This window comes from Oncorhynchus kisutch, linkage group LG15, assembly GCF_002021735.2.
Source record: "Oncorhynchus kisutch isolate 150728-3 linkage group LG15, Okis_V2, whole genome shotgun sequence".
NCBI classification, from domain to species: domain Eukaryota; kingdom Metazoa; phylum Chordata; class Actinopteri; order Salmoniformes; family Salmonidae; genus Oncorhynchus; species Oncorhynchus kisutch.
In genome coordinates, this window is record NC_034188.2 from 52,958,341 (window position 1) to 52,970,892 (window position 12,552).

The following is a 12,552-nucleotide window of genomic DNA, read 5'->3' on the forward strand; positions in this document are numbered from 1 at the left end:
CACAGCATTCAAGCTTTTTTTTAGCAGCCTACTAGGACCAATATACATCTAGTACCTGTAATTCAATATCTTCAGAAGAACCATGTGTCATACTGACAGTAAAAGGAGACATGGAAATGTTGTAGTGTTATAGCTTGTGACAAATCCCTTCGTTGAACAAATAGCAGCTGCATCGTCTACAAGAAACACTTCAGTGCCAGTGACATGACAACCTGTCTTCTTTGCTGACTGGAGTGACTGCACACTGTATATTGGTTGGTTAGGGAGGAAAGGTTGAAGGTTGCAGCCATTTCTGGATCTTTTGTCTTCCTCTACCCTCCTCTCTGTTCTCCAGACGTAAGGTTGGCTTCGTGCCTGCTCTTGCCGGGATTGCTGGACCATAACCAGATGACCATAACCACGGCACACGTCGGGTTCAGAGACAATCAGGGCCACGTCGTCAAGTAAATCAGGTGTCACTCCTTTGCAACCCCAGTGCCATGACTAAACCTGTTGCCGTGACAATCTGAGCCCCGAAGGTCCATTTTAGCTAGACAGTTCAGTTAACTCCATCCTAATGCCTTAGTTGAGGAGAGGTCTGACACCGTGTGTGACCGCTGACCACCGACCGCGACCGGTGGCATCATCATGAGCAGACTTGCTGAAGTGATAAATGATGCTCTTTAGCTGCCTCAGACACATCTAAGATGAGGAACACAGCAACGGTTCCACAGTGGGGTGACCAACCATTAAAGGAAACCCCAGGTGATGAATCGTGCACAAATAGAGTGATGGCTGATTCCAAGCTCTCTGCTAATTTTGTTTGATTTCCGCATTTGCGATATGGCCTTTGAGCCGACCTTAAAACCCCTTTGCCCTAAATGTCAGATGTGAAAAGATTTTAAAAAGAAGGAAGAGGGGAAGACTGTACAAGCGATAAGCCTGAGCGACCATTCTACTAAGATGTGCTTTGACCTTTCCAGCTATTAGCAATGTCGATGGGTTGTAAAGCACCAGAGTGCTAGGCTCGAATGCCGGCTGCTGTACTGCGAGATAGGGGAGCTGTGCAGGGCTGATGTTGGTAGTGCGATGGAGTGATTACATGAACTGTAGAAAAAAAAACAGAGGTACTGTCTAATGCTTGCCGTACCTGATCTGCTTGTGCAGCCAGACTCTGGCAGCCAGATGGAGCTGATTGGAGATGTCCTGTCTTTATGACACGTCTAAGGGGCCAAACCTCAGGATATGTCAGTGAGAGAGAGGGAGTGTTTTGTGTGTGTGTGTGTGTGTGTTTTACGTTTGTGTGTTCCTCGTCATGTTTCAATTCGATTCCCTGGCATCGTGTCTGATGCTGTCTCTGATTAAGGGGGATAACATAACTCACGAGTGTGACTAATGTACAACTCAGTAGATGCCTGTAGGGATGCACGTATGGCTAAACGAATACATATCCAGTCGATAGAGCAGAAAATCCTTCAATATTCATCAACGAAGAGGTTTAATCAAGTGTTGCTTTGTTTGTTATGTATTAACAATATATTCATGTTCATTTGCCTGATTAGACAAACACTCCAAATGTTTTAGTTTCCCACGGAGGGAAATTCCTTCAAGGTGCAAAGCTTCTGATGCTGTAGTGATCAGTTCAGTTTTCCAGTTCAGGTTTCATGCAGCGAATCTCAGTGTGCATAGTGTTTAAACTATTGTGTTTGCATGGCACATGTAAAACACGCTAATAGATACAGGCATGACTGAGCTCTCCTGAAGTCTGGTTGAAATGTATATTCTAGCCCTGAAGAGCCACAAGAAAAATGATGACGCAACGATGAGCTGCCAGAGATTTCAAATGAGCGCTTGATCTCACAGGCATTCTAAAATGCAACCATTACCCAAAACCCCTGTAGCAGTCCAAATGTCCCCAAAAAAAGCTCACACAATCCTCTGTGTTTGAAAATGGCCTTATTACAAAGCTCTATCCACACCTTTCATGTCGTTGTCTCTTGTGAATATACACAGTTAGCTATCACAGTAAAAAAAATCCTTTAAATCCGTTGGGATTTTTTCATTTAAAATCAACAGAAATTGTTTATCATTTATCTCCCACACTGCTCAAGGCCACCGCATACTGATGAATGAAAAGCAATCTTCAGATTTCGGAATCTTCTCAACTCTGGTGGAAAATGTGTGTTTTTCTGTCACTTCTTAGATGTAATCACTCATCTGTCGTTGTCAAGTTAATTACCTTTTATACGTAAATGTACCTGTAAAAGGGACAGTTTGTGTGTGTTTTTATTTTCCTCATCTGTGTTTTTTTTCTCCTTGTCACTCACAGGCAGATTGGCAGGTGGCCCGAGCTGAGCCAATGACAGGCGGCCAGGAGTCTTAACGGCGGGCAGACTTGAGTCCAGCCAACGTAGGGTGTCCACATAGAGTGGAGGCTACCCACACACACTCACACACGGATGAGAGCCCTGGCCGCCGGCTCGTGGACAACGCCAAGTGGCGGCTTCGCCTCCGCGTCTTTAAGGTACGCTGAATATCATGGCCTTGGTGGAGAATATCACACGGCTGTGTTCCGATACCTTCCCTAGAATACTAGCTACTTAGGAAATCATGGCCAAAACATTTCTTCATTCTAAGTGGTACGGTTGTATGCTAGTGTTGACATTGGAACATGCTGTAGCTGACTTAAAAACTGTCTGTGGGAGACATTGACCCCATGTCGAACAGCTGCTGCCGACTAACTTAGGAAATGTTGATGAAATAATGATTTGCTCTACCCTGATATCCCCTAATTGAATGTGTAAACATGATATGGGCTCCCGAGTGGCACAGCTTGTCTAAGGCACTGCATCTCAGTGCTAGAGGCGTCACTACAGACACCCTGGTTCGAATCCAGGCTATATCACAACCGGCCGTGATTGGGCGGCGCACAATTGGCCCAGCGTGGTCCGGGTTAAGGTTTGGCCGGGGTAGGCCGTCATTGTAAATAAGAATTTGTTCTCTACTGACTTACCTAGTTAAATAAAGGGTAAATAAAAATAAAAAATGAAAATAAATACCACAGACGGTTCTACCTGGAACCAACAAGGGTTTTATCTGGAACCAAAAAGTGTTCTCCTATGGGGACAGCCGAAGAACCCTTTTCAAACCCTTTTTTCTAACGGTGTAGCTTGATGTGGAAACCTCAAGGATACATTAAAAAAATATGAATTGCATTTAAATGGTTTCATATTTATACATTACCACCACTGTCTGTGCAAAATGAACAAACCAATGAATGAATGCTGTTGTCAATTCCATTGCACTACTGCATGTTGACTTCCAGTGCTCTGTCCTTGCTCTGCAGATTGTGTACCCTACACACTAACACTTGGGGAAAGTGGGGGGGAAAAAATCACATTAGAAAAGGTTCAAGAACAGTGTCTCTTTGTAGAGCCTGAAATCGAATGACTCTGGGTGGGGACTTTATGATCAGATTCCAAGCTGTCGCTCTACCTCTGCCATCTAACGTGACTCTAATCAATGTGAAGTGGGTGAGAGGAGCCTCTCTAAGGAGACGCCAGGAACTCTCGCTGGGAGGGAAGCAGCCATGTAACCCCCTCGTCTACAGCCTTTCTGTCCCAACCATCCCTATAACTGGCCCGGCACTCACCAGCTAAGGTGAAGCTGCCTTTGGCATGCCCAGGGAGACTGGGATTTGAGGGGTAAGGTTGGGAGTGCTCTCAGACACAGGCCCATAAAACATTTTGATATCAGTCTTATTCTCTAGACCATACTGTATACTCCAGTGACAGTAATCACTATTCAAGAGGAATTAAGGCACTATTGCTACCTAATATGAGGGATATATACTCTAATTAGGAGTTTTAAGTTCTGGGGCATATATTTGTGAAAAATTATCTTCCAAATAAGCACCCACTTGTCACTGGCATGCTCCCCTTGACATAACTTCATCCTGCTAATGAGAGTGTTTACCTGGCAGTGTGTACAGTATAATACGAGAGGCTGTATCCAGAATGTGCATTAACCATCAATTACCGGGTGCCTTAATGCAGACACATCATGTAACAAGCAGCTAATAGCCCGTTTTATTATTCTTAATTTTTTTAAATGTAACCTTTATTTAACTAGGTAAGTCAGTTAAGAACAAATTCTTATTTACAATGACGGCCTACCCTGGCCAAACCCTAACCTGGACAATGCTGGGCCAGTTGTGCGCCGCCCTATGGGACTCCCAATCACAGCTGGTTGTGATACAGCCTGGAATCTAGCCCGGGTCTGTAGTGATGCCTCTAGCACTGAGATGCAGTGCCTTAGACTGCTACGCCACTCGGGAGCCCAATGGCTGTGCCTTATGGTTCCTCCCGGAACAAAATGGTTCTATCTTGAACCATATAGGGTTCTTCAAAGGGATCTAAATAGCACCTTTTTTAAGTGTAAGCAATCTTATTTGCCACCACTTAATTTTTCCTGAAGTTTCTTACAGTGTAATGCATTCTGCCTGCATTACCAATATGCCCTAAAGATAGATGTGAACCTGTTGTGACTGTCACTGCAGTATATATGAATCGTGAGCTATGTCCATATACTTTCCTGATTAAAATGTGTTTACAATCCTCTTTAAACACTCAAATACATAGGCACAGACATTTACCATGAATTTCAATGGAAAAATAGAAAATACAATCTCTGGACTCTATTTGATTAATACTCTAATGGGCACTGCAGCCTACATATCAAAAAAATCTATTAAAGGTTAAGAGCCATGAAATGTGTGAGCAGCAGGGTGGAATGATCATATTAAGGAATGATTTAGTCTAAGGGCAAAGTAAATAGCAAGTGTTTGCTGACTCCACTGTGATAAAACAAAGAAGCACAGCAACAACAAATGCACGGACATTGTTTAATCTATATGCTTACAGGCAAATCCACCGGTAGGCTAGGTGAAATAACATAGAAAGTGGTATTTGTATGTAGTTCTGAATAATATGACCATCTATATTCAATATTTGGCGCATCCCCTGAATCGAAGATGACACCGGATGTCCCTTCGGTCGACTGGGCAGCTGGCTGGCAAGGACGTGGTGTGAGGGCATGGTGGCAGACCAAGAGTACCACCGGGCAAGCGGGTCAGAAGGGCACCCCAGAGGTGCCAGCTGCAGCCAACCAGCCGGCCAGCAAGAGCCAGCAGAGTTCTCAGAGGGACGCCCTGCACAGTGGCCCAACGGTAATTAGGTGTTAGACACTCAGAGATAATCCCTGACAAATGTGTCCGGCTGGAATCATAATGAAGCCCAATGCACATCTCTTTTCTCCTCCACTGCCACACCAGCTGCTGTATATGGAAATGGGATGGTTGGGATGGTTTGAAATCCCCCTAATTTTCCATTAATTATCACTGCCCTTGATTTTCTATTCATTTATGCATAAAAGGGAACCAAGGTGTAGATGGAAGAGGCAGAATTATTTCTGAAGGTGGATATAAAACAGTGGATATCAATTAAGTGTAATTTGTGACTGGACACTCTGACAAGGCCTCTGAAGATGGCCACCGACCTCAACCAACCGCTGACCAAACGTCCATACTAGGCACTCAAAAATCAATGTTGGTGGTTCTTGGGTTTTTTGTTCAGTTAGTCTAACCACATTGTTTGGTAAACTAATATAAACCTGCATGTGTCAGGAGGGCTCTATTCCAAGAGCCTTCATTTCACTAAAATGGATTGTTCCAATTTAATCTTGGTGCTGACAGCTGCTCCACGATGCCCACACACCACTGGAGCAGAAGTGTTTTGGTTTCACTGCGCGGCCACACAAGTTTATTGGACAATATTTTTCTCATCCGTCTCCGATAATGGACTCACTCTGTTGGTTCATATTCACGCCTGTGTAATGTCTGGGGCCCCATCAGTGCTCATTGCAGTCTGGGGAATGCTAAGGGGAAAAGGACCGGATGTAATAGTGACCGCTGGGAAACAAGGCTGGCTATTCAAGAGAACACAAGAAGCGGAGTGGGGCCAGTAGCCATTAGCCAATGTCCATGCAGCATTAAAAGCGGTAGTGTTATAATGTGTGTTGAGGATCATCATGAGCATGCTAATGTTTGATCACACCCTCTGCCCCCATCACATACAGTATGGATTCTCTGTGAATGATATGGAAAAAGGGGGTATCCCTCATGGTTTGCATAGGGTTGGTCATCTATTTAGTGTGAAGAATAAATTAAGTTTGCATTGGAATTTTCCCACCCAGAAGCGAACATGGAATCTCAATAAAGACAGCAATATATATTCATGTTTTATGGTGTGGGGGAGTTATGCAGTGTCATTTTTATGGGCCGAGGTAGAAATAAGTGTGAGGCTATTGAGAATTTCAATTGGATGGTGACGGTCTAATGGTGATGGTAAGAGGATATGTTATTGCAGAATAGAACTGTTAAGTGCTCGTAATCTGGACTCCGATGACATATACATGTGAATACACGTCAATGCACCAGTCTATCAATTTGTTTGTGAATTATCTTTGGCTTGAAAGAAGGAAAACTGTTATTTAGAAAAACCCAAACTTCCCACTGCACATCGTACTATTTCATAGTATTTCATCTGTCTGGGATATGTTCAATCTCTGGTTCTTTTTCCACATTTCATTTGGGAGGACTTAGGGGTACTTGCTTAACCCGGTTACCATTGGGTTGAATTGTTCTTTGTTATAAAAATATGTGTAATATCTTTGTTCCTCAATGATTTGGTAAAGAAGCCAATGCTGAATTTTTCTCTTCACCCCACACCCCCACTGTTTTTGCATGAATGTTACTTCAGAGACAAGATGAGCATCTTTGAAGGCTTTTCATGTATTGTCAGCCCATTTGATTTGTGTGTGTGTGTGTGTGTGTGTGTGTGTGTGTGTGTGTGTGTGTGTGTGTGTGTGTGTGTGTGTGTGTGTGTGTGTGTGTGTGTGTGTGTGTGTGTGTGTGTAAGTATGCATGTGTTTTAAAAGGAGCCCATTTGAAAAACCTTCCCTCCCCCTTCTATATATCTCTTCCTATGTCAGTACTGTAGTAAACCTGCATCCTTTATTACGGTTTACCTTTCCTACTTCATTCAAATCGTTACTTAGTTTACGCGCAACTCACTGGACCCCTCGCACTTTAATTTACCCTCTGTATTTGTGAATAAAGAAAGATAAATTAAAGCAACGGTCATATTTTTACCATAAAGCATAAGACTGAATTTGTGAATGTCAATTGGAAGAATTAGCAGTGACACACAAAATCTTCACCTTTTGAAGTAGGTGTGATTTGTAGTAATTCTTTTTTTTAAACGAGCTAATTAATCACATTTGCGTTTGCAATTTTTTGGCCGAGAGTGTGTCAGCCCCAGGTAAGCTACACCCACCCACACACTCTAACACACACTGTTGCACACACACACACACACACACACTGTAAAACACTGTCGCACACACACAAACACACGTGCCTGTACACCCCCCCCCCCCCCCCCCACTCTCCTTGTATCCACTCATGTGATGCTCAGATAGGTCCTATGCGTCTCTGTCATCAGCCCTGCTCTAGCTGGGCGTATATAGTCTCAGACTCCCAGACGTCGGCGCCATCTGTTGAGCTTGATTGCCCTGCTGGTGGGGGCATCCTCTGTCTTCCATCTTCCACATGCCAGGCCTGTGAGCCTGGGAGCTCTGATAGGACCCCCTCCTATCCCTCTATCCTCTCTCTCCGTCTTCCTCCTGTGACGTGTCAGTGTCACGGCAGACCGTAACGAGGTGTCAAAGCGCTAAGCGCGCCATGCCAACCACGTCCCTCACAGCCAGAGCTTCTGTCGGCTCGCCCTCTCTCTCTCTCTCACACTCTCTCTGTTTCTCTCCCTTTCTCGCACTCTGTCCACCCCCCCCCTCCTCCTCCTCTTTCTCTCTCTCTCATGTGCCACTCCCTGTCTCTAGCGTTCTGTGATTATTGGAGTAGCTGACATATATGCCTTGTTTGTGTTTTGTTTTCATGGACAGGATGTTCTTTTCATGTCCTCAATAGGTTTGTGGTTATTTTACTTCTGTAGCTTTTGTTCTGCGTGAACGTCCCTGTATTCTCGACCACATAAACGGCACCAGGCATTATGGTAACACCTTTTACACAATGCAAGAATGGAAAGCCCCCCCCCCCCCATGTCAGGTTTTCTCAGAACTGAACAGAAGGTATTTGTGATAATGGAGCTAGGAAGAAGTGCTTGGTTATGAAAGGATAAAACTGGAAGACCAAACATTTCCCCCATCAGGGAGACAACGAGACCGCAGAGTTGTGGACAGGAGATGAAAAACCCAAGCCCTTTCTGAACAGAGAGAATGGAGAGAAATGGAGAGAATGAAGAGAACAGAGTGCTCTGGGTAGAAATGGAGAAAGAGAAACAAAAACATAGCAAACCTCTCCCCAGTCAGGTGAAAGACAAAGATTCACTGTTTTCTTTTCCTTTGGCATGAGTCACTCAGGTATGGAGAAGAATTCAAAGTATTTGAAATAGTCTTTGTGATGGAATTTTAAATCAAAAGTTAGTTGTTGAGTGCTCTTTTATAGATACCAATGTGGGATTTCTGAGTGCCTAGCAATGAAGCTGCCCAAACTCCAACAATTTTTTTGCATTGTTGTTCAACCAACATCTGCCTTTTTTATGTATTTGTTTCATAATAACTTCACACATACAGTAGTACTTTTTTTAATGAAGCTAGTAGGCCTCATGCCACACCCACACAGACAATATGGTGTTGATTGAAAACATGGTGACTCTGTAGCAAGCATTTGGAATCGAAAACAGGGTGCAAATGTCAACATTTTTGCAGAACAAATGCATCTCTAAAAAAGAAAGCTTTCCAACATTTCAAATGATTTGAATAACACTTAAACTCTTATCTGCTTGTAGCCCTGAATTGCTGCTCGCAGCTCTACTTTCTCTGTTTTCCAGTATCAGTGTGGTGGCCTTGTCCATTGTGCAGCAGTTGCCACTATTAATGCGGTCCATTTGTTTATCTCTCTGAACCAGTATGTTCCTGACGACAACATTTGGAATGCTTGCAGAAATTTGCACATGAATAAAAGCAAATTCTTCTTTAACCTCTAAAAGTCTAAGCGGCTGGAGTGACGGGTGCTCTACTATTTCATCTAGAATTTTATATCCCATTTAGGTACATAAAAAAAAAAATATTTGCAATTTATTTGATAAAATATTGAATTTGGCCTTTGCTGCTACAGCCAATAGAAACGCATCCAGAAAGACGGTAAAAAAAAAAAAAGAAACCTAAGAAATAAGGTTTTTGAAGTGTCTGTCCTATATCTAGAAGGCACAAAACTATCTCCGCACAGCACTTCCATTAGTTTTTAGTATGGGTTACCTTCGAGTCCCATGACACTTGTGGGGGCTGTAGTGCAAAAGGGAGAACGCCATCGTGTCTGTGAGAAGTAGCATCTTTTCCTAGAGTGGTCCTATCTGGCCTGACAAACAACGCTGTGGCACTGCCACTTTCCACCACCGATGCGGAAGGGCGACATAGGCTGATGCAGGGGATTCCGACAGGCCACACCAAAAAAAACACACGTCGCTTAAACCGACAGATGGGCATTTTTTTGTATTGTGTTCATAACATTGACGCACGGGTGTGTCGTTTAGACTCTTAAGGATTCTTTTAGCCCACATTTTTGTAGCGCTTGATTGATGACTGCTGACTGGAAAATGTCCTTGTAAATTCATTATCACAAGTATCATTACGACGCATTAAGTCTTAAGTAAGGACACCAAGTCTTAGCTGACATGTCAATATGCATAGTTCTGTTATTGGGCATACCCTAAAACCTACATTCTCGAGAATACAGGGATTTTAGCTACAGAAGTAAAATAACCACAAACCTGGAACCAGTGGCATAACCATCACATTCTGTGCACATATTCCATCCTACATAACTTTATCTTATACATATTTCTGTTTGGTTCTAGCAACACCGCCACAGAGAGTTAGCCACCCAGGACATCTATTACTTTTCACTCTCTTTCACTTGTTCTTTTCTCTTTTCAAACGGTTTCCAAGGCAATCTGTGAGTGAGGCTTTCACAGCAGCCGGGCCCATCTGTTTAAACACTCTGTGAAGCAGGCTAGGATTAGTCCCCCAATCCCGACCGTGTCCCCACTGAGGCAGGGCTGCTCAGACAGACACTGTACATGTCACCATCAAGCCAACATCCCTCTTCTCTTCTCTTCTCTTCTCTGCTCGTGCTGTGTCACAACAATGTCAGTCTAACCATCATGACCATCCCTCAGGCAATGTTATATAAAACTTGAAACTCTAAAACACCATTGTGTTCCAACAATGTCCCTCTGAGCTTTCCCTCTAGCTATCTCAAGCTATCTCACTTAGGCAGAGTGTGTTTCCTTCCACCCAACTCCTGAACTGTGTTTGTGTGTGTGTGTGTGTGTGTGTGTGTGTGTGTGTGTGTGTGTGTGTGTGTGTGTGTGTGTGTGTGTGTGTGTGTGTGTGTGTGTGTGTGTGTGTGTGTGTGTGTGTGTGTGTGTGTCCATGCATGCGTGCGTCAGTGAGGTCTAGCCCCTTTCACAGTCTGTTTAAGTCAAAATACATCACATGCCTCCCTCTCAAACGCCTGTTTCATAAATAATGTCCAATCATGTTGTTACACAATACACATTCAATTCATAATTGTTATATAATTACTGTTTTGTCTCCAAGCAGATGGCTCTATTCACTGTAGATTATACTATATTGCTCAGAGTGGGTTTTTTCTTTTACTATAAATATCCCAAACTGTTGAGGGCCTGCTTAAGGCCAGCCAAACAAAGTCAGTTAACTGATAGCCTACATCTGCAGAATGTTGGCTAATGGTGATTATAATCAGTCGATAAGAAGGGGCTCTCCTCGAGTCTATAATTTCTCCATTTAAAGCCTCACTTTCAGCCATGAAAAAGGGATGTGTGCTATGGACAGGCTTCAGCCTCGGAAAAAAAAGCTATCAATTTCGGACTAAAAATGGAATCATAAGCGCTGTCGAAACTCCACTAAAATAGTTGTTTCCTCTGCTCTCTTGTAAAATACATGAACCACTTTCCAAAGATCACAGAGCCAAGATGAACACTAAGAGAGAATTGATCCAGCTCAATTCTGGCATTTTTCACAGACACGCTCAGGGAAACACCTGCACAAGCAGGAATTGGATTAGGTTGATAAGAGGAAGATGTTTTCGGCATCTGCTGGCAGATGGCATAATATTGGTAGATTTCTCCCAATGCGCTAATACCTTTCACAGTTCCACACTACCCCCTGCCAGTAACAACCTTTGAGTCTCTCTCACTCTCTTTTTTTCCTCTCTCACTTCATCTATCTCACTGTCTCATGCTCTCTCTCGCGCCCTTTCTCTCTCTCTTTATCTCCATAGGGACAGTCTGGAGGGATTTATTTTGGGTCTTGGTAGATTCAACCTTCAGAACCTTCTGACTGGATGGAGGAAACGGTGTGTGACCTGTTGGGAGATGAGCTTGTTACCTTGTGTGCTACTTTGCCCCCTAGAGCCATAATAGTCCTGGCCAAATGTGCTGCTCATTGGAGATCACTAAAGGATCTCCAATCTGAGCCTCAACAAAGACCATTGTTCTCCTTTGAGCAAAATATACTTTTTTTAATTGAATTCCATTGTCCTCCTAGTGTTGCTGAATCTCCACTCTCCTTCAGTTTGCGCCTCAATTCATGCACCTTGGTTGGAAAGCGAGGTAGCAGCAGTGATCACTTCCCTAAAGACTATTGATCAGCCCATGTGTTGCATCGACCACGGCTCTCAAGCCCACAGTACACTTTTAGCCACACTGGGGAGTAGGGAGTGTGGGATTTTTATTTTATGTTTGAAATGATTTCTTTCATGATGACTTTGATTGATTAGATGTTGAACAAAATGTTTGATCAACATATACTGAACAAAAATATTCATGTTTCATGATCTTAAATAAAAAATCACAGAAATGTTCCATATGCACAAAAAGCTTATTTCTCTCAAATGTTGTGCAAAAATCTTTTGCATCCCTGTTAGTGAGCATTTCTCAATTGCCAAATGAATCCGTCCACCTGACAGGTGTGGCATATCAATAAGCTGATTAAACAGCATGATCATTACACCATTACACCTCCTGCTGGGGACAATAAAAGGCCACTCTAAAATGTGCAGTTTTGTCACACAACACAATGTCACAGATGTCTAAAGTTGAGGGAGCATGCAATTGACATGCTGACTGCAGGAATGTCCACCAGAGATGTTGTCAGAGAATTGGATGTTAATTTCTCTACCATAAGCCGCCTCCAACGTTGTTTTAGAGATATTGGCAGTAAGTCCAACCGGCCTCACAACTGCAGACCACTTGTAACCACACCAGCCCAGGACCTCCACATCTGGCTTCTTCACCTGCGGGAAACATCTGAGACCAGCCACCCGGACAGCTGATGAAATTGAGGAGTATTTCTGTCTGTAATAATGCCCTTTTGTGAGGAAAAACTCTGATTGGCTGCGCCTGGCTCCCCAGT

The 12,552-nt window shown here is 43.5% G+C and overlaps 1 protein-coding gene across 2 annotated transcripts in view; it reads left to right on the plus strand.

The window, feature by feature from the left end:
• The window catches only part of LOC109904768 (leucine-rich repeat and fibronectin type III domain-containing protein 1-like protein), a 146,233-nt gene that overhangs the window by 80,818 nt on the left and 52,863 nt on the right, over window positions 1–12,552 (plus strand). For both annotated transcript variants that reach the window (XR_004203096.1, XM_031790486.1), the window contains exon 2: window positions 2,309–2,503. Coding sequence is in view for 1 of the 2 variants with exons in the window: in XM_031790486.1 (XP_031646346.1) it covers window positions 2,439–2,503 (65 nt within the window). In the remaining variant the exon portion in view is untranslated. The remainder of the gene's footprint in view (window positions 1–2,308; window positions 2,504–12,552) is intronic.